Source organism: Pundamilia nyererei, unplaced genomic scaffold, assembly GCF_000239375.1.
Source record: "Pundamilia nyererei isolate P.nyererei 1_Seehausen unplaced genomic scaffold, PunNye1.0 scaffold00078, whole genome shotgun sequence".
Classification (NCBI taxonomy): domain Eukaryota; kingdom Metazoa; phylum Chordata; class Actinopteri; order Cichliformes; family Cichlidae; genus Pundamilia; species Pundamilia nyererei.
The window spans coordinates 1,569,987-1,597,980 of record NW_005187479.1 but is presented as its reverse complement, the minus strand read 5'-3'; the positions used below and the strand labels follow the sequence as shown (position 1 = coordinate 1,597,980).

The 27,994-nt window shown below is 38.3% G+C and overlaps 2 protein-coding genes across 5 annotated transcripts in view; one reads left to right on the top strand and one right to left on the bottom strand.

Moving 5' to 3' along the window:
• Nucleotides 1-18,155, top strand: part of slc1a2b (solute carrier family 1 member 2b) — a 25,083-nt gene extending 6,928 nt beyond the window's left edge. The window contains exons 1-11 of one of the 4 annotated variants that reach the window (XM_005737665.1): nt 5,897-6,209; nt 8,569-8,708; nt 10,466-10,618; nt 10,865-11,115; nt 12,755-12,902; nt 13,514-13,640; nt 13,864-14,097; nt 14,191-14,385; nt 15,096-15,230; nt 15,367-15,631; nt 18,078-18,155. In XM_005737665.1, the coding sequence (XP_005737722.1) occupies nt 6,172-6,209; nt 8,569-8,708; nt 10,466-10,618; nt 10,865-11,115; nt 12,755-12,902; nt 13,514-13,640; nt 13,864-14,097; nt 14,191-14,385; nt 15,096-15,230; nt 15,367-15,631; nt 18,078-18,149 (1,758 nt within the window). In that variant the 5' untranslated portion in view covers nt 5,897-6,171 and the 3' untranslated portion in view covers nt 18,150-18,155. Of the gene's footprint in view, nt 1-5,896; nt 6,210-7,516; nt 7,546-8,568; nt 8,709-10,465; nt 10,619-10,864; nt 11,116-12,754; nt 12,903-13,513; nt 13,641-13,863; nt 14,098-14,190; nt 14,386-15,095; nt 15,231-15,366; nt 15,632-18,077 lie in introns of those variants that run through there. The other 3 variants (XM_005737667.1, XM_013912029.1, XM_005737666.2) reach the window with 3 other exon arrangements.
• Nucleotides 18,156-24,377: 6,222 nt separating this feature from the next.
• cd44b (CD44 molecule (IN blood group) b) overlaps nt 24,378-27,994 on the bottom strand; it is a 12,269-nt gene continuing 8,652 nt past the window's right edge. Inside the window, exons 5-8 of the mRNA XM_005737720.1 lie at nt 27,272-27,478; nt 26,486-26,560; nt 26,276-26,354; nt 24,378-26,150 (exon numbers count right to left, since the gene is read on the bottom strand). Of these exons, the coding sequence (XP_005737777.1) occupies nt 25,958-26,150; nt 26,276-26,354; nt 26,486-26,560; nt 27,272-27,478 (554 nt within the window). The 3' untranslated portion in view covers nt 24,378-25,957. The remainder of the gene's footprint in view (nt 26,151-26,275; nt 26,355-26,485; nt 26,561-27,271; nt 27,479-27,994) is intronic.

Here is a 27,994-nt window from a genome sequence, read left to right as displayed (position 1 = left end):
ATCTATCTATCTATCTATCTATCTATCTAGTCTTCTAGATATATAGACATATAACCTGAAATCAACGTCTACCATGTAACATTTATGGATTACACAGACCTGTTGGTACATTCCCACTGACATCTTTGGGAATCCTTGTTTCCTCGTCCTGAAATCCAAAGCAAGTTTACGATCTTCTCGCAGGCTACGATTTTTATGCATGTGGGATTTATGACAGTGGAAAATTGCTGAAAATTATTTTGCCCAGAGCCTATGATAATGATTGACTGCCACTATATGCTGGCTTCAATAATTAGGTTGTGGAAAAAGTCTATGAGAGAGTGCTCACCCTCTACGGCATTCCTTTGCTGCCTGTGACTGAATACATATTTACATAAGTTTGACAAAGTGTGCATGACTTTAAAGGAAAAAAGATGAACCAAAGAGTAGCAGGAGACTCCATGTGGCTTCACGTGTAAAAAGTGTTAGTAGTAAGCAACAGCTAGCTCCTGCTTTTCAGATTCAAAGACATGGCTCTGAAAGAAGAGCGATAGTAAAGTGCTTCTTTATCTTAAATAATTGTAAATTTGTAAAATTCTGTTTATTTCAAAAAATACCTAAAATACTCCAGTTCATGGAACCAGGACCAAAAAAAGCTCAAGATAATCTGCCTTGGCTGAAAATATCCCGTACTGTATCAGTATCTTGTATGTGTGTGAGGAAGAAAAGAAGAGAGAAACTTAGGTAGAGACAGAGACCGATGACAGGAAAACAGATATATGCTGAGACACTGAAAGTGAGCAGCTGACAGCTCGGTCACACTTCCCTGCTCTCCTGATACGCTTCCATATTGCGTCCCTGATGATGTGCATTTTCCTCTGGACACACACAAACATAGAATGTTCTTAGTAGATTATTACATTTTCAACTAATGAGCACATCTTACCGAAATGTGATTTTGCTAAGAACACTGTAACGGCCATGTGTACATACATCTATTTCAAGTTTTATATGCAGATAACATATGGCACATATCCAAGAAGTACAAGCATTTCATTTGGTTGCACAGATACTAGGCACTGGTTTCATTGTTGAAGACAGTTATACCTGCGGTATTATTATCTTACTGTTAGAGGTTAAAATGATTTCCATGCTGTTTTTAAGCAAAATTTAATATAGACTTCTAAAATTTTAACCAGACTTTTCTTGTTATTTAAATGATCCAACTGAGTCATATGCTAGCATAGGTACAAAATGTGCACGTGGTATCTTGGCTGAGCTGGATGATGTAATGAGCTGTATGTGTGCAGGCATGCCCTTTCAGGCAACGCTGCAGGGTGGTGTGGGGAAATCAGGGTAATGGCTACTGTTTCAGGCTATGCTCAGTCCCTATAGGCTGCACTGTTTAATTAGAGAGAGAACATCCATCCTCCTTTGTCCTCTTATTGGCAAATCCAGACCCGGACTTTAACCCCCCTCACCCAGCCTTTGATTCATGGAACATGACCAGCAGACGTTTTCATTGTTGACAATGGCATTCCATATTCAAAAACAATTTTACGTGCATCCTGTCATTTTAATTCATTTCAATTTTAGAGTGTGTCAGGTGAGTCTAGTGATGTATGAAACATGATTTGCGCAGTAATCCAATTTCACAGGGCCAGCTGCCTGACACAGATGTCAGCTCGTCATGTGTCCACAGATAACGTGCTAACAAAAAAGCCCCTTGCCTACAGTAAATGTGGAGACATGCTGCTCTTCAAGTGATTACTCTCCCCTTCACCTTTGCTGTTTTCTTATTTGCTTGCCATTCCTTTCCTTTGTCTCCATCCTTACCTCCATCAGTGACGCCCCCCGTTCCCTTGCCCTTCCCCCACTGCATTGTTATGGATCCATCTCGATGTGGCATTCTTGCCATTTAACCCCTCCCCTCTTCCCTGTCATCTGCCTCTCAGCCATGTAGCGGGTATATTATAGCGGTGTTTGTAGTAGGGGGTGGGGTTGTCCTGCCTTACTGGCTCATTTAATGAGCTCCGGTGGGGATCGGACCAACGGCATGAAAAGCTGTGTGTTGAAAAATGGGATGTTCTGTTAAACAGATGCGCCTCTGCTAATGATAGTGCTGTAGCCTCACTTCATATACAGCATGAACACAGAAACACTCTTAGGAGGCGGGAAATGTGTGTAACCCATCATCTGGGAGGTTTGGAGCGGTAGAGTGAGAGCATCTCAGGTGACTCTTCTTTTTTTGTGAACTTAGAAAAGAGTTGGAGAGTTGGATAGCTTGTAATGAAGGAGCGGTCACTACATAGCTGAAATTTTCACAGTTAAGAGTTTAAGAAGAATGTGAGTCATAAAAACTGAGACTTGGGTTATGAATGTGAGAGGTTTGAGAATAGCTGTTTGATGTTCGGCCTTTTTAAATAATAAAAATCATCCAACATACTCTGGGGTGTCACTACGTGTCCTGTAGCTCCAGCAGTAAAGAGGTTGGGTGAAATAGATACCATCAGACTAAATTCCCTGTCAGATATTATCCAGATGAATTGAAGTCACCTCATTCATTCCTGTGACAACCATGATTCTGCATAATGGGCCGTTAGGACTTAATTACAGTGGGACTTTTTCGCATGTGCGATCTATAGAGACTCCAACACAAGCTTCGGGATTCTCAGAGACTCTCTAATGACTGCCTCATTATGGACACAGAGTTGTGCTAAACAAAAGGAAACCTTAGGGAATGCTCCTTTATGCACTGCCAAGATGGCGATACACTGTGATTTTAAAATATAATGAGAAAAATGGGAAATTTGAAAAGAGAAAATCTGTCTTACAGCTACTGAATACAAGAAATTGAGAATTGTATCTCTCAGGAAGGACATTAATTGAAGAGGAGAGTCATCACTGTATTTGTTGGAAGCACTGAAAGACAAAACTGACAAGCTCCAGTCTGTGAATTCATGTAAAAATATTGGTACAATTATGACAAGTATGACTTTTTTGAGCTCCTTATAGTTTCAGTATGGGCAGTAACACCATGTGACAATCTCAGGGTCAGCTGTGGTAAGTACTTGGTAGTCTGTCAGTATTTGGGAAATCTGTGCTAAGACCGGAGGCTGGGTCACTGACCGTGGTACTGAATACCAGTGCTTAGGCCTACAAAGGCAGGATGCCCATATGTTTTTAAGGATACCCCTGTTATTGTCACCAGATCTGCAGCACTATATTGATAACAACACGCTTTACATTTCTGTTGCTTTTCTCTTATTTGACTGTGAGTAAAACTTCACAATTGCAGAAAAGTTTCCTCAGAATTTCCTTTAGAACACATCACCTGCTTTCCAGTTAGTGATTAGTGACTTTGATGAATTTCAGCATAAATATATTTTATTCATGTTCACATACATTTACCTTTGTGTCTTTCTTGTGACTATAAGCTCACTGCAGGGTTACATTTGAATAGGCTTAACACAACTTTTTAAGTGTCCCACTGAGTGACTGTACACCTACTCTCTTAAATTAACAGAATTGAGAAAATTTAGGATCACCAACACTAAAATGGGAATGTCAGAGGTGTAGCATGCTTTGGAAAACAACATTCAGAAACAGCTGAGACACAAATATGTAAAAAGACAATGTATAAAGATATTATGCAGAAAATACATAATCTTTAAAAATGTTTATTTGTTGGAGAATAGCATACTGACTGTGGAAGGAAAGCACAGTGTCAGTTGTGATTTGGGATTTGATATTTAACACATGCAGTTTTGCATCAGTATTGTTTTGTTGGAACTTCCACTGATTACCTTTCCCTCTGTGGACATCTCTATCGATACCTGTCCCTGAACATATTAATCCCAACCATGTAGGGATGCATAATCTAGAGGTGCAGTGTGATAAAGCCTCTCTTTCTTTAGAGTCCTGGAAATTATCTCCCTCTTCTTATGCACAGCACAACCTGGAGTGTTTGCTGAGAGCTTCCTTTTGAGGGGCTGGTGGTGGTCACAGCTCCTAGGCAGCCAGTATGTGTGAGCTCATTTCTTCCCACTGTAATGCAAGTGACTGTGAGGCCCAAAGGGGGCAGATATATCCGGAGCCTGGCCCTGCTCTAGTTGCCTTTATATCACAACATATTGTGATGCACCAATCAAGAGAATGGGGATCGGGCTCCTCGAGAGACCAGTGGGAAACGTGTATAATGGGCCGTCTGTGCTATCACATGGATGATAACAGCCTGAATTTGACCAGTAATCACACAACCAGCCTCTAATGCAAACTTCGTTAGTTATTAGGTAGACATATTTTATGACTGGCACCATATGTCCACACTTACCGCAGTAGCTCAAAAATTATGAAGCAGCACAAAACACCTCATGAAGTTTGTTTAAATTTTTTTGAATGCATGAATTTGTATTTTCTTTTAGGAGATAAAGATAAAACTTAAATCTTTTGAGCCATACATTCTCTTTATAGGGTGTTTGTGCAGGCAGTGTGTTTGTATGCTATGTATGTGTGTGGCTGTGAGCTTCCTCCTTCCCCTTCATCCTCTTCTCTAAACCACAGAGTGTTGCCAGGACAACCCCTCGTGGTCCTTGCTGCATCGCAGCAGCCCTCAATGCCAGCGCTCAGGGAACCTCCTCGCACTGGGAAGGCTGCATAAAATTGGGATAATCGCCGTCGATTATGGGACACAATGAGCTGCTGCTTCTGAAAGATTCATTCATCCTGGAAAAAGAGACTGTGGAGGGGGGCAAGAGAAAGGGGCGCCTTGGTCCCTCCGCAGCTCTCCCACGGTGGGCACAGGCATGACATCAGTGGCCTGAAAGAACTGGCATTCTGGACATGCCCACTGCACTCCCCTCTTGCTATACCCTTGCACCCCCTCTCATCTGAATCCCCCCCCTCCTTTTCTTGCTCCTGCCAGTTTGGATGCAGCGCTTGGCCGGACGAGTTGGGGCCACTGCCACTGTTTGCGTGTGAAACAAAGCCCCTCAGAAGGAAGAGAGAGGAAGCAGAGAGCTTCACATGGTACCAGCCAAAAGCGGGGATGGCTGCCTCGGCCTTCCCCTCACAGGCCCCTCTTTTGGCTGAGAAGTGATGGTGCGACCCCAGTACCCTCTTCTCCCCTAGTGTCCCTCTTACTCCCCCTTGTAACCCCTTCTTCTCTGTCCTAGCCCCTTGCTCTCATCCCGAAACTGCACTCTTTTCGCGGGAGAGCCCTTTGAATGAGGATGACATGTTAAGGGATTTAGGATGAGTGATTTCTCATGACACAACCTTTACAGACAGAGATGGCATTCCTCTCGCTTTTGTTGTGTAGCTGGTCATTTGTTTGAAGAGGAAATAGCTTTCCAACACATTTCCCTAATTAGAATAATGTGATACTGCTCAATGCCATGTGAAGTCTCATGCTGCTGGGAGACTAGAGGGAAATCAGCGTGACAGCATCCTCACATGAATCACATAGGTCAATTGTGCTTTGGAGTTCAGTTTGGAGTTTTATTGACTATAGTCAATAAGATAGATAGATAGATAGATAGATAGATAGATAGATAGATAGATAGATAGATAGATAGATAGATAGATAGATTAACCAGTGTATAATGTGGTGAACCACATATCCATCTGGTACTTGGATGTGTCTAGAAGCATGCTCTCTGTGGGGATTACAGTGTTTAGGGACTGTTAAGGACCCTGGGGGATTTGAAACATAGGCTCTGATACTAGCTCCTCCTTCCATTTCTTCTTCTTAGTTATTTATTTACTTTTAGGTTTGTTGGCTGTGCGTCTGCGTATGATATGTGTGCACGTGTGAGATTTGTGAGTAGCTGGCCGTGGGTGTTGGTGGCAGTGGAGTCAAGGGGTAGGAGGTGGTGGTGGTGGAGGGGGGGTGGGCGGTGGGGGATGTAGCAGACATCAGGATGGGGCCATTCAGGTTGCTGTGTCTGTGACTAAGTCTGTCGTCTGGACTGTGTTGACTCGCTCCTCTCTGGATGCTGCGGAGGAGTTTGTGGACAGCTGAAAGCAGGTTGCCGTCAGCAGAGCAGAGGTGTTTTTAGCCACCGGCTGTACCTGGGATCTTATCTGCTGACATCAGGCAACATATTTGGATGGAGCACTTGCACGCCTGCTAACACTTTCTTGTGCCGACTCCCTCTTAAATACCAAAGACTGGAGATTTGATCCTGGTCAATGTATATAGCACTTACCTCAACTCCCCCAGAAATGAAGTAAGTACTATGTATTTCCATTCATATCATAAATATTTACTCCTTTTACTTTTTTTCTCTTTTTTTACTCCAGCCACTTATTGATTTTTAAGTTTTGTTTTTATATACAATGAAAAAAATATAGTTTTATAGTTTTCATTTTATTCACAACTCCAGTAACTCTTCATGGCTTTACAGTCCTGTAATGCAATTAATCTGACTAAGCTCTCAGCCAAGATTAACCGGTTTACAACATGATCCCATTAGTGACTGAGAGGAAGAAGCTGTTTGTGGGTGTGTGGGCTTGTACAGGTCTGAAGGTCTGAAATATGGTTTTGTACTGAACATTTAGTAAAATCTGATTATACTGAAACAAAAGTAACTTTTTAACATTTACACTTCCTGAAACAAGATGCCCAGTCCCATCTGATTGTGGACTTAAGTGTGAAGCTTCTCAGAATTATTTGTTAGGGCACAGTAATTAATTCGAAGCTCATGAAATGTTAATAACAAGAAGGATGTTCCATCCAACAAAATGACTCTATAACACAAAAACACCTTGCTATTTCCTCCTGGTGCAAATTGCTAATAAATAATGCAGCTGCTGCAGTGGCTGTAACTCTTAGCTATATTTTTTCACATTCATCCATCACTGGGTCACACAAACCTGCTCTCTCATTTGTCTCTGACTTGGTGAGAGAAGTGTTAATGAGAGGATTATGGCAGAGTATCGCCTGCTTCCTCTCATAGTGCTAAAAATAATGACAGGGAGAGAAAAAGGGGGACATTCAATTAGCAGCACTCATCTCTCCCGTGGAATAGGATTTGTATATAATGGTAATTTTTTAATTTCTGGGGTTTTATGAATTCCTCGAGTTTTTATCTAAAGTATGCAATCACGCCACAATAGAGTGCAATGTGGCTGCTACTTGCCTGCTGTTTGCGTGTACTTTCTGTATTTCACATGTAGAAATTAATAAGAGGAGCTAGGAATCATCCATCTGTGTGCCTGGAAGGTGACCAGGTGGTCTTGTTATAGTCTTTCAACATCACAATGCACACACAATGGGGGAGGTGCGTGTAACTTAGAAAGTGTGTGTTTTATGTGGAATTGTATGCATACACAAAAAACTAAAACCTAAAAAATCATAATAATAACAAGGCTGGCTGTGAGGTTCCTCTCCCAAAACAACCTCTTGATTCAAGCTCTCTGTTGCATTTGGTAAAAGCTTTAGCTTTGACAAAGAAAGAAAAAAAATACTTGACATCATCATTAATATCTCCAAATAACATAATCTTCACCACTGAAGCTTCCATTTGTGTTTTTTAGACTGTGAACCCCACGGCAAGGGGGAAGGTGAGGGTCACTTTATTTCATTTTTTCTGTTCTTGGTTGTCCATCACACCAGAATTTGTAATGGGCTCATTGAATAGCAACAAAGTCCATAAGCAGACAAAAGATATATCAAGCCAAGCTAGTTAATTGTGTATATTTTTTCTTTAACTTGATGCTGAGGGATTAGCATAAAGCTATAGTGCCTGTTATTTTCTCTTTTCTTACACATACCTAACTGTCACATAACAGACACAGCTGGCTCCTTTCTCATTAAACAAATGCATTAACACCTCAGTGGGACTACAGAAAGCTACTCAGGGCTGCTCATTATGGAAAATTGTGTTTTATTCAACACAAAGCTGCTCTCAAAGCATTACCTGTAAATGTGAAAACTGAAATGATAACTGAGAGATAGAAAGATCAAGTCTAAACAGATATATTATTTGATAGTTAGGCATTTTTTGTCTCGTACTCTTTTTTTTCAGTGCAACAACATTGTAAAATTAAGGCTCTGTTTAATCTGTGCATTGTAACAATTCCTGAAAAGTCTACCAACATTTTCCACAATTAATTTTATTTTATCAGAAAAAAGGTTTCACAGTTTCTGCAAAAATCTAACAAAAGTCTGCTCTGAGAAAATTGGGGCTACACAATCACCCTTCAGTAAACTGAGATGAGATACCCCAAAGGACTGTGATTTCAGAAGCAGCAGCTTGTAGTCAGCTTGCTTCTTTTGGAATGCTCTCTTAACCATGAACAAACAGTGTTCGAGTGACAGCTTGGCAACGCTTGAATGCTAAACATTTTTCATCACACGGTGTTTTGATTTGAGCTATAAACAGTTTTCAAAGTCTCCTGTATGTTGTTGTGGAATCAACAGTCTTCTTTCTCACAGTGACTGTCACATGACAGAATATGACCACAGCATGATCACCACAGCATGGTCATCAAAAATGTTCTGTGGTCAAGTGTGTACTTTTCACATTGTCTGACTTGATGGCTTTGATTTTAACAAAAATCACTTGTTCTTTCTTCATATCACAGTGCCAACAGTATGCCTAAACAAGTGGAGGTGAGGATGCACGAGAGTCACCTGGAGCCCATTGAGGCCAGGCCCCAGTCGAAATGTGCCCTAATCTGCTCCAAAATGTTCAAGAACCTTCTTCTCACTCTCACTGTCCTTGGTAAGCCCCCTCACGCTGTTTTTTCTTTCTTTCAATTACTTATTATTATTATTATTATGTTTTGGTTTTGGGTTTTTTTTATCTCGAGAGCCTAATAAAAAGTAAGGAGGGCTAAACACAGATACTAACTACCACTGAGTTCAGTCTTATGCTAGCTCAATTATATGTGCGGAGGAGATGCCATCTGTGCTCAGACAGAAAGATGACTGAGTGTTCTGAACTTTCCCAATTCTGTGCCACCTGTTGCTATCAAAAGCTGTGCTGTACTGGACATAAAAACAGCCTCTGGTGATGCATGAAAAGTGCTGTCATCTTACCACATGCTGATTAGGGTCCAAAGAAAAAAAGTTTTTAATAAAGGAAGAGATGTAAGGTCTTAAATTAGATTTGTTTAAACTGTAGTTCTTTCTGATGGTTTGTTTTTATGTCGTCTCTCCCAGTCATACAGTCTATAATTACAGGACTCTTTAAACTGTAAATTAAAAAATATGTGTACATTTGACTTATTCAGTTTCTTACTGCATTGCACTTGTATGGATGTGGGCTTGTGTGAGCATGCTTACTGTGTACATCCAATGGCACCCGGCTGGACGCTCACAAAGCAAGTGAGCCAGCATGATCATTGATCATCTGTCACTTGGCAGATGAAACCTTGAAAGGGAACTTGCAATTGCTCCAAAGGGAAAGCACAGGAAATCAAGTGCCATCCAAAACCATCGGGTGTGCAGAATCCACAGGATGCTGTTAGACTGGGGGATAGATTAAAGCGCTGAAGACAACTTAGGTTTAAAAAAAAACAAAAACAAAAACGCTGGAGGCCTTGTGATCAGTTTGTGTTATGAAACAATATATTGGGCTGTGTTATCTTTGGCAGCGGAAGTGCAGCCCCAGGAGGATGTTGGAGTTTTGTCTTGCCTAAGACAGACAGACACAGAGGCCAACCACCAGGCCTGGTAGGCAGGGGAGTGGGGGGTGGGAGCATACAGAGGTCAGCTTTACTTAATGGCAGGAACAGTGTGTGGCAGGAAAAGAGTTGTTGGTTAGAAGAGACATTGTGGCTTTAAGGGTCAACAACGATTTTGTTTGAGAATAGATGATCTTTCAAATGTCACAATATTCAGGCTATTAAAGAATGGAGATCAGAGGAAAGGTAAGGTTGCACACGCAAAAAAGATAATGTGAAAATAATCCAAGTATCTCAGTGAGACAAAATTTGTGCCTGAGATTAGAGTGAAACATATCTTTTTATCCATCATTTATTGAAGCTTTTGAAAAAATAAAAATTTTAAAAGAGTTTGCTGAGATGACAGATGCTTCACCAGTGAGTCGGACATGCTGCTCCTCCTCTCTGCTTCAAAGGAATCTGATTTTAATCCTCCACGAGCTTTGCTCACTGTCAGCAGGTTTGCATTTTATCTTCACAACCCACTGCCCTCCCTAAGTATCCAGCAGATCCCTTCTCACCAAACAACTGAAATTATAAGGCTGGAAGCTAAGATGTTACTAAGATGTTAATACAATGTCTTTGAGTACAAATCATTTGAGAATTATTTATTTCATAGTTTGAATTGATACTATTTTCAAGTAGCAAATGATTAAAATCATAGCATTTTGTTATGGTTTATTTGCATGTAATATCTGACTTACTTAAAGTTGGCTTGGCTTGGCCACTTTGTTTCTGTATTTCACGTTGTTTCTCTCACACAATTTCATATTTTGGGATTTTACACCTTTTTATTTTTCTTGTTGCACTTCAGGTGTGATCTTGGGGGCTGTATCAGGGATGCTGCTTCGTGTTGCTTCCCCAATCCACCCAGACATTGTCATGGTGATTGCTTTTCCTGGAGACATCCTAATGAGGATGCTGAAGATGTTGATCCTGCCACTCATTATCTCCAGTTTAATCACAGGTGCAGTGTAAATTTATCACACTCAAATAAATTAGGAATATTCCTGATTTACACCTTTTGCTGCTCTAATACACTAAAATAGACTTGGTGAAAAAGTCATAATGCAATAAGAAAATACCCTTATATAATCTACTAATTGTCTTTGCATAGCACAGCCTTCATGTCTTGCAGCATTGAGTCAACATTTCCATTGGATACGTCCCAGCAATTAACAGGCAAACATGATCTTGCTTGCTTTGGGTGCAGGTCTAGCCGGTCTTGATGCCAAATCTAGCGGTCGCCTGGGCACCAGAGCTATGGTCTACTACATGACAACCACAATTATTGCTGCTATCCTGGGCGTTATCCTGGTGTTAGTCATCCACCCTGGCAACCCCAAACTGAAGGAGAATCTTGGCGAGGGCGAGAAAAATGATGATGTGTCTAGTCTGGATGCCTTCTTTGATCTGATCAGGAACCTTTTCCCAGAGAATCTTGTGCAGGCTTGTTTCCAACAGGTAACAGATTAAAAGGATTTATTCACAGTTTGAAAATCTTTGTGAGATATCTGAACACATGAATGCCATCCCATCACTTGTTAGGGAATATTACATAAAGTCATAGAAAATAAACTTGTTTATTGGGACATGTGTAGGCTTACTTTCATAAAGTGTTCGGAAGAGGCTACCAACAGAGAACTACAGGGGTTGATGCCTGATAAGCCAAAACAATTGCACACACAATACAAATTTTATTTATATAATGCCAAATCAAAACCACAGTTGCCCCAATGCTATTATATTGTAAAGTAAATAGCTTTCAATAATAGAAAGGAAACATAAAAAATCCAAGCAACCCCTCCTCGAGCAAGCGCTTTGGGGACAGTGGGAAGAAAAAACTACCCTTTAACAGGAAGAAGCAGAATCAGGCTCAGGGAGAGGCAGCCATCTGTTGGAAGAGAGCCAGAGATTAATAACTAATTAATTACTAATGATTAAATGCAGAGTGGTGTATAAACATATAATGAGTGAAAAAGGTTATTGAAGAAGAAACACATCATGGGACTCCCCCAGCAGCCTAGAGCTTGAGGATTCAGGGTCTCCTTATCCAGCCCTAAAAATATACTTTATCAAAATGAGAAGTTTTAAGCCTTATCTTAAAAGAAGAAAGGGTGTCTATCTGCTAAATCCAAATTTAGAGCTGATTCCACAGAAGAGGGGCCTGAAAGGTGGAGACTTTACCTCTCATTCTACCTTCAAATACTAAAGGAACAACTAGTAGGCTCACAGTCTAGAGCAAAGTGCTCTAATGTGATGTTATTGTACTATAAGGTCATTAAGATAAGATGCGGCCTGATTATCCAAGACCTTGTACATTATAAGAAAGATATTAAATCTGATTCTAAATTTAACAGAGAGCCAATGAAGAGAAGTCAGTGTAGAAGATATATCTTGCTATATATATATATATATATATATATTGCTATATATCTTCCTAGTCCCTGTCAATACTCTTGTTGCAGCATTTTGGATCAACTAAAGACTTTTTTAGGACATTCGAATAATAATGAACAAATCCAACCTAGAAGTAATAAATGAATGAACAGTTTTTCAACATCACTCTAAGACATGTTTCTAATTTTAGAGATATGCTTCAAGTGGAAAAAAGTTCTACATAATTGTTTAATATACGCGTTGAATATCCTGGTAAAAAAACAATTCCAAGAATTGGTGGTCAAGGTAATGCTATCCAGAGTGAGAATTTGCTTACTCTGGATAGCACTATGTCTTTAAGACATACCTGCAGTTTAACTAACTGGTGTGTGTTATGGTGTATGTTCATGGATAGATAAAGTTTAGTATCATCTGTATAGTAGTGAAAATGTTTGCCAATGCCTTCTGATGATACTGCCTAAGGGAAGCATGTATAATGTTAACAGAATTGGTCCTAGCATGGAACCCTGTGGAACTCCATAGTTAACCTTAGTGTGTGAAGAGGACTCTCCATTTACACGAGCAAACTGGAGTATTTTAGAAAGATCTGATTCAGAACCACTGCAGTGCATTACCTTTAATACCACAAAAGAATTCTTGAAGCAAAATATTTTAAATGTCATTAGCTCATTAATATTTATGCTTAATGCTTAATTTCTTTCAGATTCAGACAGTCACAAAGAAGGTGGAGGTGGTTATTGAGGAGGATGTCAATGCCACCACTATGGAGGGCCTAGTGGCTAACATTACAAAGGAGCCTCAGTACATCATCAAAAAGTCACTGCAGTTCAAAAGTGGCATGAATGTTTTGGGTATGTAAAACTCACTGCAACTGAAAACACAGTAATATAGCTGCAGTATGTGGCCTAGTAACATTAAGCAATATTACGAATGGTGCTAAGCGCTAACATCAGCATGCTAAAATGAAGACAATGATGAAGCTAAGATGCAAATGCTAAGCTGGTAGCAGGTAACAGAACATGTATACATGTTGAGAACATTCATCATCTTAGCCAGCTTAGCCATCACCATCACAGCATTTGCTAACTAGCGCAATACACAGAAATACAGATCGCTGCCTGATGGAAATGTTCTGAATGTTTTGCAGTTGAGACATTTCCATCGAAACCACAATGCAAAGAGAACAAGTCGGGGAATAATCAAAGTCATTTAGATTAATTCCCTCGGCCCCATATTGATTTAATATCATGGAAAATAGATGTTCAGGTATTTCAGATATTCCAGTCATACTCTAGAGTCATGCCTGGGAATCGGTTTTGAATGTTGCAAATATCTGGACAGGCCTATTGGTTTTTAAATGGAAACCCTATCATCTTATAAGAATTCCCTGATGCTGGACACATCTCACCCTTCAGCACTGGTGGCATTCAAAATGTGACACATTTATGATTTTTTGTCACAGGTCTGATTGGTTTCTTTATTGCATTTGGCATCTGCATGGGCAAGATGGGAGAGAAGGCCAGGCTCATGATTGAATTCTTCAATATCCTCAATGAGATTGTGATGAAACTTGTCATCATGATCATGTGGTTAGTGTCACTCAAGATTCCCATTGACTCGTTTTAAAACTCATTTAAGTCATTTGAATCAGAAATGACTTAATTTAATGTGTTTGTTGTTCATTCCAAGTTATTTGTCAAGTCACTGTAATGCTTTAAAAGATAAAGGCTTGCTTGTAATAGGAAGATTTTATGAGGGTTAACTAATTTAATATGTTGCTAAATGATTAAACATACTTTTTCTTCTCATCAGGTACTCTCCTTTTGGTATTGCCTGTTTGATTTGTGGCAAGATCATTTCCATTAAGGATCTGGAGGTCGTGGCTAGGCAGCTGGGCATGTACATGGTGACAGTGATCATTGGCCTCATTATCCACGGAGCAATTTTCCTCCCCAGCATTTACTTCGTTATCACCAGGAAAAACCCCTTCACCTTCTTCCTGGGCATCTTCCAGGCCTGGATTACTGCTCTGGGGACAGCCTCCAGGTTAGCATCAGAATGGAAAAGGAATTGCTGTCTTAATATTGGTGCAAATTATTATACATTTATAATCCAACTTGTTTTGCTTTTCCCTTCCAGTGCTGGTACACTACCTGTCACCTTCCGTTGTCTGGAAGAGAATTTGGGTATTGACAAAAGAGTCACTCGTTTTGTGCTCCCAGTCGGTGCCACCATCAACATGGATGGAACTGCTCTGTATGAGGCTGTGGCTGCCATTTTCATTGCCCAGATGAACGGTGTCAACCTTGACCCTGGTCAGATTATCACTGTCAGGTCAGAAAAAACACGGCTTTGCACTTAATATTTAACATCCCATCCAAGTTTACATATATATAAGAATGGGTTTTAGAAATGGAGTCCTACAGAATGGCTGCATATGTGTGCAGTTCTTCTATTGAAGCTATTCTTAGTCACCAAAGTAAGACTTGCAGTTCCCACTGTTTAAATTGTTTAAACTGAGATAAATGCAGCTCCCACAGTTAGATCATTACAATAAAGACAAACTCAGTAGAAGTGTTGTGGCATTTAGTGGTGAGCTGAAAAGAAATTTAGAGTACAGCAAATTAAGCACCCAGAGGAAGCAGCCATATGCCCCAGTCCCTTGTCTCATGCTAAGGAGGAAGCTAAGCAAGAATTACCAGTCACTCGCTGTTTTCATCGTAACAATCTTTCCAAAATACTCTTATAATCCAGTGATCTGCAGATAGATGACCTTGGCTCGGGCATTTTTATTGAATATAAATCCATGGACCTTCAAATTAAACATTCAATCTCTCTTTCATCTCTGTGAGCCTCTGTTCATAAAGATGAAGAACCTACTAGCCTAAGCACAGCAGAAACTGAGTGCCTCCTTTTAACTGTGAGATGCAGAGGATGTAATGTTCATTGGTGTTTGGGGAAGTGCATCAGGGTGTGAAGAATGAGGTTAGGCAAGTGGTTTTGGAGAATGTTATTGAGTGCCGCTTTCCCATATCTTCACCCAGTCTGACAGCCACCTTGGCCAGTGTCGGGGCCGCCAGTATTCCCAGTGCTGGCCTGGTGACTATGTTGCTGATCCTAACTGCTGTAGGCCTGCCAACCCAAGATATCAGTCTCCTGGTTGCTGTCGACTGGCTGCTGTGAGTTTGATAAAAGAAAAAATTATATTGTGGTTACACTATACAAGGTAATTTTGCCTTTGCTTTTGTATTAGGGGTTTGCAAACCCTGTACTAGCATGCAAAGCCATCTTTCATGCTGATTTGTGTCTCATCAGTGATCGATTCAGGACCTCAGTGAACGTGGTGGGTGACTCCTACGGTGCAGGCATCGTGTACCACATGTCGAAGGCAGAGCTGGATGAGCTGGATGCACACACGGCAAAGTCGGATGACATTGAAATGATGACAAAGACCCAGTCTTATTACGATGACATGAAGAACCATCATGAAAATAATTCCAACCAGTGCGTCTTAACCGCTACCGATACCACAACTGCTAGCGCCACTGCTAACAATTCTGTTGTAGTAGATGAATGCAAGGTACATTTAATGCTTACAAACATAGAGACCTGTCTATAACCCTCTCTCGTGTTGCATGCTCACCCTGCACCTTGCTTGAATCTGTTTGAGTTTTAAGCATTGCGTCTTTGTTTACATCATTGTAAATACACCCGCTGTTATTTTATTTCAGAAGTGAAGCAATGGAACAATAGTTGGATGTATGCATGTGTTCATTTCTCTGGAATAGCAGCTTTGCTGTTGAAAAACAACAACAAAAAATTATAGTTTATGTCAAAATATTATTCAGCATCTGATCAAATTTCTCTCCCTCAACAGCTAGCCTAATCTGATTACTGGAGCCAATTGGGGGTCGGCTCCAGTTCAAAAGGCAGAGCAGGATAATCCTCATTATGACACAGAGGAATTATTTACCAGCCACCTTTATCAAAACTTCAGAATACATGTATTAATAAACACTTTAAAGAAATGTCTTTTGACATAATTTTAAATATTGCTTATGTTCAAATTATTGTCCAGTGTGGCGTATTCTGCTTTTTCTTAGAATACAGCAGATTTTAACTGTTAAATGGGAACATTTCCAAAGGTTTCCCATTTTCTGTAGGATTTTAAGATACAGAAAGGGAAGTGCTAGAGCTAATTAGCAGTTCATACGTTCCCTACACACCAACTACGAAACTGTCAGTGAGTCATTCCCTACAAGGGTTTTTTTTTTTTTTTTTTCTGCATTTTGACACCATCTATTTCTGTCCAGTGTGAGAAATATTCTGTGAAATCTAGAGGGGAGAAGGAGCTCCGGAAATGTAAAACATTTTAAATGCAATATCTGAATGTATTCCAGTCTTTTAGAATATTATATGTAAGTTCATAATGCTTGTTCTCTGACACACACAGACGGGCGGCAAAGGCCTACTGATGAGCCTATTCATTTATTAAAGGATGAAGGGCGTTACCTAGCAACGCTGGTAATCTGTCGCACAAGCAATCTGCCCATGGCAAAAAGTTATATCCTCCTTTCTCAGACTTGCTTTATTAATGGACACTTACATATGAATGTTAAACAAAACCTTGCTGCTTCCAGTACCTTCCACACCACTTTTCCCTGTTTTCTGTTCTGCTTTGCCTCACATACATTTCTAACCCATTTCAAGTCCAATGAAACGTCGTAGATGCTTGCAGAATAGCTAAAACGTAACTATGCATTCATTTGGTAGTGTTCTTTCCTTTTTTGTGTTATTTGTATGTTCTGAATTTAAAATGTATTCATTTGTCTTTTTTTTACTGCCTCTTAAGTTGGTTTTCATCATAAATTTGTGGTCTATTCCCAGGTCATTAAAAGAAACTGTCTAACTCATGTTAGGACTACCACGAGCATGCATGGACATCAGTGGTTTTCCTGCAGTTCCAGTGTTCCTTATTGCAAAATAGCAATTCTGTCTTTGTAGGTTTCAAGTGCTAAAGAGGGCTGTAGTCAACCAAAGAAAATCTCCATTAACTGAAATTGGTTCTACCCTAAAACCTATTCATTGGTCTTGGGGAGAATAATCTTTCTAAATCAGCTCCACTGTACTGAGTGCATTTTGCCTTATTAGCCAAAATTATTTATAGATAAACAAAAATGTTATTAAACAAAACATTGTTTAAATTATTCCAAACTCTTCATTTTGTACTAAAATAAAAACAACAGATTTGCAGTCAACCAGCATATACCAGTGTGCATCCACACAAACCATATTAACTGGTGATCCCAGGACAAAAATGCAAACAAGCAACATGCTCTGACCAATAGGTTTGACACCTCTCCGACTGTAATATAATTCTACTGTATTGATGAAAGTGAAAGATTCATATTTGCTTTGGTCTTGGTGAATATGGTCTGGCTTTGTTGGTCTTACTGCAACTGGCAGATGTTGGTCCCAAACCTTTTGCTTTAATGCACATACCAGTTACAGTTTCTAACATGCACATACTTATAGTCTCAAGCATTTAACATGAAAGATGTGTGAAAAATCTATCCTTAATAAAAATGAATCCACACTGCCGACCTTTTTGACAGGTATTTACAGAGCTAATGCTGAGCAAATGTTAAAAAGCTACTCTTTTCAAAGTCTCTATCCAAAGTGATCCTAACTGTAAGTTTTTGCTCCAACCATTAAAAATGAGGGAATAGTATTGGAACGACATTCTCCTTATGAAAGTAACATCAATTAGAAAACTAGTAATTATTTGGTCAGTTAACTAGTTGTTCTGGAGACTACAGCCCTACAAAGCGCTATAGCTAAAAGTAGTCAAATTTAAATAAGAATGTTGTATACAACATTTTAGTTTATAGACATCATATAACAATGCAGTAGTTGATCTGATGCATTATAAGCTTTAAGAATGTGGTGTTATTCTAAGGTCTTTTGACCAGAATTTTCTTTTTTTCTTGGATCCACTGTTTAGATCTTCTGCTAACTTCTTACAGGTAACCTCAGCCACTAATGGCTCTGCTGCGGAGTGCACGCTTGTTGAGGAGGAACCATGGAAACATGAATAATGGCAGCACAGAGATCCCCTGCTTCTGGGCTCCACAAGCTTTCCTGTCTGGTGATATACAAGAATGAATGAAAAATCACATGAACAGAACTACTAATTGTTCTTTTTTATGTAGCTTACATTTCTTTTCTTTTTAAAAAAATTTTAGTCCCTATAAAATTTTAACTGTCTATCTGACTGATATATATGATACTAATTCACTTAATTGTGAAATGATAACATAGGAATACCTCACATGTTAGAGCGCAGTTACGTCCTGTATAGCAGACACTTGCACAACATACTTCAAGACTTGGAGGGTGAAGGAAGGGAGGAAAACAATGGTTAGATAAGCTATTCTTAGCAATACATCCTGGTCCCTTATTTGTATGAGGAGCGAAGAAGCGGAGATGCACTGAGTGTCTTACAAGTTTCTTAAAGGTGACACGTTATTATAGTGTCAAAGACAAGTGGGAGTTGGAACATTATTCACGACAGCAATGCAATTTGTAATGAAATCCCCTTCTTTCCATCCCTGTCAGTACTATCACAATGTGTGCACACGGCCACTGCTTTTTGTTTTCATCCCAGCCTCTCATCTAAGAACAAAAGTGTCTCTAAAGTGCTTCTTACTGCAATTATAGTTACCCAATATTACTCAGTATCCCTGTGGACCAGAAAACTGATAAAGGGTTCAGTGAGAACAATAGTGAACAGGAAAAACATGCTGAGCCTCAAAGCACCCAATGGTTTTATTTTATTTTATTTTGTCTACTGTGTAGAAAGGGGATCTTTTTTTTGTGTCACGCATTCAGTGATATTTAAAGCTAATTTGTGTGTGTGATAGAGAGAGAGAGTGCTAAGGTCAAAACATGACCAAGTCAATTAAAGGGACCAAACAGGCAGAAAATCAATCAGCTCACAGAGGCCTTTGATCTGTCACCATGACATCCATTTTCTTAAACTATCCATTTATAGCACAACAAGAGATAAAACCTCAAAATCTAAAGCGTTGCCCTAAAATTACAATGTATAGAGTATCGGTTTTCACCAAAAATAGTAATTCTTTAATACCAATGAAAAAGACATTTCAATCAGTTTAAAACTAAATGTAAATCTAAATGGCATACCTACATAAAATATTGAATAAAATATGTTGGAAATATATATTTTTTAAAGCACAAATCGGGCCAGAATGTGAGTGCAGACAATAATCTTTCCAACTTAAAAAAGAAACTACTTTAAAATAAGTGCGATCAAAAGATACTCAGGCTTGTCATGTTTACTCTTACAGGGAAACATATTTTAATCCTAAAATGTTTACTTGTTTGTAAGACCAGTGTTTCCTTGAGAATGGCCTCTTAAGAGCACAACTTTAAAAGCTTTGTCTATGAAAAATGACAGCAAAAGTCTTTGTCGAAAGAAAGTTATTCTATAATATATGAAAATACAGTGAGCACACGTTTATTATTTCAAACTACATTCCAGTGGCTGAGTGAGCCTGTGAACCAGTGTACTAGAAAGCACAGACATAGTTATTACTAAACACTGGCATAGCACAAAAGGTGAACAGCTAGAAACGTTTATAAAAAGAAATTGAGAAGGAAGAGCGGCTCGGCTGTCAGATGGATTCTTGGCTTGCACGAACAGAGACAGATCCTCTCTGGGAACACCTGCCAGCTTCTTGTTTTAGCCAGATCTAAAAAGGTAAACAATATATTTTTGCCACCAGAGCTCAAGACTGTTTCTACAAACCCTAAATGCTGCAGCTGTTTATCCATAAAGTGGGAAGGTTGTTGATGAAACCAGAATATGAGAACGGACACGCACAGTTATATGCCAGGATGTTCCAGTTATCAGGTAATACACATATAATCATCTCATAGAACTAAATGATTAAAAACACTATATGGCAAATACACAAACAAAGCAGGAATGCTGTCTGTTATCGTTTTCTGGGTGCATGTGTGAGGGAGGTGAAACTGATGTCAATGTGAATTTGATTTCTTTGCACTGTATTCTTCTCTCCTCTCTTGTTTCTTTTCATCCGTGCTGAATGACCTTGCCTTGAAGGTGTTCGATTCAAACAAATGCCAATTAAAGTAACAGTAGGAAACTTAACACAACATCTAGTGCAGCGCTTTGTCATTTGTCTACTTTTATACATCACGATGAGCGTGCAGCGTTCTGCTCAACATACTGCATAGACTGATGTATATATGCACCATCTTCACACTTTTCTCCAAATGCACACGTAACAAAAATGCAAAAATAAGTAAACAAACAAACACACGGAAGGTCAGTACATTTGTAATTGTTATGAGTGAGTACAGCACTGACACTCTAACCTCTTATGATCTTCACAACACACACAAACACACACATACACATACATATCTTTATATACATATACAGTGAGTAGCCGACAGTGTCACCGATGGGGATTGTGTGTTGGACCAATATTATGTTCAAACTCACGGTTTTAGAAGCATGAATTAAAATAATATGATAATTATTTTTTGCACCACTATCTTAAAAGCATGATATTTTGAAGTGCCTCCTTGCACTTTGTGTACATATTGTAGGTAACAGATGCTTTTTGTTTGTTTGGGGTTTTTTTTCCAGGGGATGTGGGGGTATCAAAATGGTACGTAGAAATATAGTTTCATTGCTGTGACATTTATAAATGTAATCCTCTAGAGAGAAAAAAATTATCCATGTCACGAGTAAAATTAGATTAGACAAAATGTATAGAGAGGAAAATATGTCATAAATTGCTTGTTCTTTTTTATTCTCTAATACCTGTTAACTAGCTGTTTTAATTAACTGTCACATTCCAGCATATAAATATCTTTTTTTAATCTAATGTAAGTGTTTTGAATGTTTCCTCCATGAAGATATAAGCAGTGTGAATTCATTTTCATTGTACATACATAAATATATAATTGTTCTGTTCGGTGACAATGCAGAATTCTCTGGAAATTATAGTAATCCTGCAAAAAAAAAAAAAAAAAAAATTCTATTTGCATGAAGAAGAGAAAGAAAAAGACTGAGAAAGAGTGAGATGAGATAAAAATAGGCATGAGGAAGTTTCTGGTTTGATGAGGGGGTCAACACGAGTTATTTGGGTGGGAAATTATTATTATAAAGGTTAGTGATAAGACACAAAAACAGGGGAAAAGGTCATATTTGCTCTGTGTGTAGGACAGTGATGAATCAAACATAGCCTAAGAGTTGATATAAGAGAAAGCTCAAACTTCAATTGTATTCAAATGCCTGTTACAGGATACAGCAACATTCCTCAGGTGACTCATCTAAACACATTTTGTCTTTACAAAGGAAAAAAACTGGTTTAGTCTCAGACGTGTTTGTTTACCTGGTGCATTTGAAGACATGGACATTTATATCATTTAGATTCCATGTTAGCATTTCCATAAATCACATCTTCACACATTTGAACTCTGTCATGTCATCAGTCTAGGATGTTTTTAGGAATACTACTTAGTAAGCTGCCTTCACTTGACTTGCCTTTTTACTTTCTGCACAGAAATGATATGCACGCACAAACACCTGGAATCGCTTACCTAAATGGTACTGACTACATGGAAAATAATTGCCACAGCAAAGAGCCAGTATATCTTGAAGCCTGTGCTTTTCTCCTGAAATGTTTTTTTGAAGAAACTCTTACACTGAGCTGATAACCTGTTACACTCCTGCCTACAATGTGCTTTGAAGAATTTACTTTTCTAGGCCTTCCCTCTTTGTAAAGCTGTTGTTATCTTGATGTAAAGGCAGAGGTTATGTGTGGGTGAAATTCACTGTTGAGAAAAAAAAATGAATTCTTTTCTCAGTTTATGGTATACATAAAAATCTGTTTCTACATATCAATAAGTGTTGTACCTTTGGTGTACATATACAAATATAACTAATAAATGTTGATTGATAACTAAATTGCAGCTGTTTTGAGACTTTCTTTCTTTCTTTGTTTTACAACAATTTTTGCACAAAAAAGAAATACATGTATGCTATTTTGTGTTTAGTTTTTATTAACTAGTTGTTTTAGTGTAGTATTACTGTATAAACATTTCTAGTAGATTTTATCTTTTATTATTTTTGATTAAGAAGGTAAGGGAGAAAACAGACAGTGAAGTATTTACTGCTTGTTTTAAGCTACTCTATCCCATTTTGCTATTAATATTGATCGTATTAATCTTCATTAAGGCAACAAACGGTACACATTTTGTTTAGGTGGTGAACTTGCTAAAGAAAAAAAAGGAACGGATTTGTTGACCCCATTATGCATTGTGAACAAACTCCAAAGCGTCATTGCTTCTAAGCTAATGTGGGAATCCATCAGATAGCCTACTGAATTAGCCTCTGGGCAACTGGTGATTCTGTCGGGCTTCCAGTATAACTAGCTGATGTCTGGAGCCAAGATTTCAATTTATGCCAGTTTTTGTCTTCCAGCTGAATACAGATAAATGTGATAAAAGCTAATGAAAAGCTAAATCATTGGCAGAAGATTATTGGTGGCAGTCCCACATCCCAATAGTCTTTATAGACATTAGTCCCATATTGGGTTTTACATAGAGAAATGTTGTATGTTCCTTTATAAGTAAGTCATTACTTTTGAAAATTGGCCATTAAATAGAGTGACAGTAAATTTCTGTGGCTTTTTTTGTTGTTGTTGAAATATAGAGAATTAAACACATAAAATATGACATTTGTGTTGCAGAATGTGGCACAATTCCTCTTTCTGTTCTTAAATATTGGGTGAATTAAAAAAAAGAGAATGCACCTGATTAAGGCTAGAAATGGTTTACTACAAATAAACATAGACTGTATATAAAAGATGAACTCTTTCCCCTCTTTTCAATGTTTTTTCTTTTTGCATATTCGTTACATTTACATGATTCAGATCATCAAACAAGTTTTGATATTAGATAAAATATAAGATAACCCAAGTAACTATAAAATGCCATTTATAAATTATAAGTTCATGTCTTCAGGAGGAAAAACTATCCTACCTGGCCCTATGCATAATCAATAATTGCCCCATAACCTAAAAACTCGTGCCACCAACATGAAACTCCAATCAAGTATTTGTGATAACTAGCAAACTTTTTCACATCTTCACCTTTGAACTCTCCCACGGATGCCATTTTTCCACTGCCTTTCTTAAAGTTGACTCATGAATGCTGACCTTAACTGAGAGAAGTAAGTTCTTTAGATGTTGTTCTGGATTCTTTTGTGACCTTCAGGATGAGTTGTCTGTCTTGGAGGACTTCTGGTAGGCTGGCCACTCCTGGGAAGGTTCACTAAAGTTTTCTCCATTTGTGGAGAATGCCTCTAACCAGGGTTCCGTGGAGTCCCAGAGCCTTAGAAATTGCTTTGTAACACATTCCAGACTGCTAGATGGGTTATTCCATCTCAATCAGCAAATTTTTAGAACATTTTCTGCTCGACCTTCTCCACTTTGCATAAAAATCATAAAACAAGTTGCTGTGAAATTTTACTTTTCAAGGACTATAAAGATAAAAGCCTGAAATTTTCATTGGCCTGTATCAGTATTTCTAATGGGAAAAGACATTAAAAAATTATTTGCTGCCTGGGTAAATAAAATATGAAAAAAGTAATCAAGTTGTTCTGTCTAGTATTTGAACCTAGACTAATAAAAAGATATTACATGTACAGGTAGGTTTGAATAGTATATTTTTTTTACCCCTTAAAAAAGAAATCATTGTTTAAAAACGACATTTAATATTTACTGAAACTATTTTTGTCTGTTATTAACATTTTCTTTATGATCTAAAACATGCAAGTGTAACAAATATGCAAAAAAAAAAAAAAATGAAATCAGGATGGGGCAAATACTTTATACAACACTGTAAATAGATGAACCACCCCTTGCTAACTATTAAAACAAATTCTGATTCAAGGGCTTCTCCATTATCCATCAGTGTCAGTGAATTAGACAGTGTACTGTGCAATAAATGCATGGAAAAAAAAACCAGTAATACTTCTCTGTTGTCATTGTGACTACACTGCTTGCATTTTAATCCAGGAAAGAAGCCTTCTCTGCCTTTCAAAATGGCCGTCTTTTTCTCTTTCTGACTTCTGTGTAAACATGTTCTCTCGTCACAGTGCTGGTACCATGGAAACTTCTCTTCCTGTTATGCAGCGCAGTGTAACCACTTGCATTTCCTTTCTGGCTACACCGATCGATTGCTCCCCTTGTCACTACACAAAAAGCAACAGTAATTACAGAGGGAACACCCCATTCCAGCAAATCGGTTTATGTACACATTTATTATTTAATTCAAGACTTTAGAAATTATTTCAATGACATGCGTTATTCTGTCATAAAGCTGGCTACTCTAATACATTTGCTACTTCTCTTCAAAGCAAATCATTTTAGAGAGAAAAGGAGGAATTCACAAACCTAAATCAGTTTACAATTCAAAAAAAGGTTGGCGGACAGGAATTGATCTCAATAGGAAACAATGTATATTTTAGCTTTGAGAAGGTCAGTAGAAAAGAATGCAGCATTTGGTTTACATGTTTGAGCAACTGGCACATCAGGCTTGAGCAAAGCACATAAGTGTCATCATTACGAACCCCTCTCTTGGGAACACATAGACAGTATTGTTGCAGTCTTTTTCTCTTGAAACAACCTTTCACATACAGTACAAGCATATGTTATTATGTGCAATTTGGATCAGTATACAAAGACAAGCACCTGTCACTTGTGTGGCAAATTTGGCATTGGAAATGGTTAATGTGCTATAGATAGAGTCAAATTGTTTCTTTTGTGCTGTCCTTTAGCCCCAATGAATGTACACACTGTGTATATAGTATGGTTACATCTTTACTATGATTCTTCTTATCCTCAGGATAACATCAAGGTATCCTCATATTTGCAACTCAGTATAAATGTACATTATTTTAACTGACTTCAGTGATACATAAATTTTGGATGCCTTAAATTATGACTATTGCAAAATCACAATTGTTTCATAATTGCATCCTCAGTGTTTTTTTTTAGATATAGCTTCTAATTAAATGACCCTTGGAAACCTCCTTAAAACAGGTACTAAACCCTTACTATAAAAAAACAAAACAAAACAAAAACACACATGGAGCTATTGCTAAATCATTTTCAACATACATACTTTATATACAGAGATCAAGAAAAAGCTGCATAAATTAAGGTAGTGACATCCCCAGTTTTCTTGAACATGGAAAATAACTTTTCAGTTCTCAGGAAATGTTTGAAATATACACAAGCCATTAACAATAGCAAAGAAAATAAATTAAATACTTGGGGGGCTGGTGGCTTAACATTGTTGATGTAAGTTAAAGAAGATAAATCAGTTCGCATTGCTGATTTCATCTTTTCCATTTAGGCTGAATTGCAAATTTTGGGATCCATCTTATCTAAAAGAGGTGAACATTTGCTGTCACTCCTCATGCCCCCTATAAACACTTGCGCCTATGGCTTTATCATCAATAAAGCATACAAATGTACAAACGCGAAAACTAACAAAAAATACATTTACAACCCCTGAGCAACATTCAGTCTGTGCTACCAGACAAAATGTTGCCCGTAAAAGACATGGTCCTTCCTAGAATCAGCTGCTTCAGACCCACTGGAGTACTGAAGCCAAGCCTCAGCTAGACAGTCTCTGTAACACCCTTCAGTGCTTGCCACCAAAAGCAATTTTATCCCCTTGAAACTGGAGCCCCTGCCCCCACCCATCTACTGTCTCGATCATCTCCTCACTTTGACACTCCTCCTCTAACTGACTATCGTCTTCATGCGCTCATCCCTCATGCCAGCTGCTCTTTATCTGTCGACTCTCCCAGAGTGATGACAGTGAACTCCTCTGTGTTGCCGTTCTCCTGGACCTTCTCCTTGCTCATGAGGGTCACCATTTCCTGGTTCTGGGAGCCAGATGCTGCTGCTCCATTGCCTTCACCTGTGTCTTTTGTGATCATCAGGGTTTGCGTCTTGCCGCACAAGCTGCCAAAACACATTTAGATACATATATAATTAATGTCAGTTTTTGCAATGCCTCACTGTATATAGAGGGGTGTTTTACTAGGTCTTAATTGTCAGTCCTATTATGATGGTAATCCAAGTCATACCTTTTTCTCTTGGCGACAGCTGCACATAGAAGAATAATAATGATGACTGCCAAAATCACTAGAATAATAACAATCAAATCTAGAAGGAGACATAAAAGTTAGGATTAAAAGGGGTAAAAATTACTGTCAGTCCAGAGTGTAAATAGGATTGCATAGTATTACATAGCTGCAATGACTCTTTATATGGTATATGTGAAATAATTTGCTTACTTGAGTCACTGCCGCTCGGTGACTTAGGTTTTTCAGTAGAAACTGCCATGCGGCCTTTGCCATCTTTTGGGGGCGCTGATTTCAACAAAACAAGAGATATTCAGTTTATATCATCCTAAAATAAGCCATTTATTGGCATATAGATGTCTCAAAAATAAATATATCTTAAATATTACCATTCCCATTTAATTTCCTTTTCTCTCTGAGTGGACCAGACTGGTGTGCATTACTAGATACTACAAACTGCAAAAGTATCAATAAAGCTGCTTCCCCCTCTGCATTATCTCTCCCAAAGTGTCACTTATAATACTGTTATTAGGCCTTTAATTAAACTTATTTGAGTTAAGGTGTCAGTGCCTTCAGCAAATTAAATTGTACAACTCAAACTAACACAAGGGGGCATCCTAAGTTCTAAAACTTACTTTAGCCATCCCCAGACCTGTTGCATGAGATGTCATCATGGTGCATTATGACAGTATTTTTCTATGTTAAGTTATAAAATTATAAACAATTTGACATTATTGAAATTAAACATTATCATTTTTCATTATTCTATCTTTGGAATATACAAAAATAGAAGAATGTAGGGCAAATAACACATGACCTGAGTTCAGTACAGTCTGTAGGAGAAATAGGCCTTGTATACTATGGCAAAGCATTATACTGTCATTATATTTTATCAGTATAGATTATCAAAATCATGAAGAGTACATCTTAATCCTGAACTGAACTGCATTCATATAAAAATCTCTTTGTTCTGAGTTTTGTGCTGTATGTTTTTCTTACATTTTGTTGTGGAAGAATATTCGTCGTTTGTCTCATCCCCAAGAGGAGTTTGCATTTCCTTAGTTGTTGAAACTGTTGTAAACTGTTCCAACTCGTTCGACACCCCCCCTGATCCACTGTCGATTTCTGCAGGACTGGAAGTGGACTGGACTGGAAATGTACTCATACTGATGGTCTCAGTCTCTTCAGTAGTCTCTGCATCAGGACCTTTAAAGAAATCCTCTGTAGTATTAAAAGTTGAGAGAGTTGTGTCTGTCTCATTTTCAAGAGCTTGAGGTGTAGTTGTCTTCGTTTTAACTGTGGTTGATGTTGGGTTTTCAGGATGCAGGGAGGAATCAGAAAAGAAAGAGTCATGCATGGTTTAATGGTTATAACGAAACACAATTTTTACATTTGATAATATACTATATTACTTTGATAATACTGAGTATTAATGGACATCAAAAGTAACTTAAAGTGACTTAGCAAGAAACAAGAAGAATATTCGTTTTGTTTCAAGGATTTCAATTTTCTTTGCTTACAGTTTTTCAAATAATTATGCAATGCTACAAAATGATCTTTCATGTTAATGATATCCCACATTCACACATGTATCCTGCCTCTCATTCTATAGGAGCTGGGATGGTCTCAAGCTCCTTAGTGCCTTTAACTGGATAAGTGGAAAAATTGGTGAATGATTGGATGCTAATGATATATGCCAAAATGTATTGTGACAATTAAAGG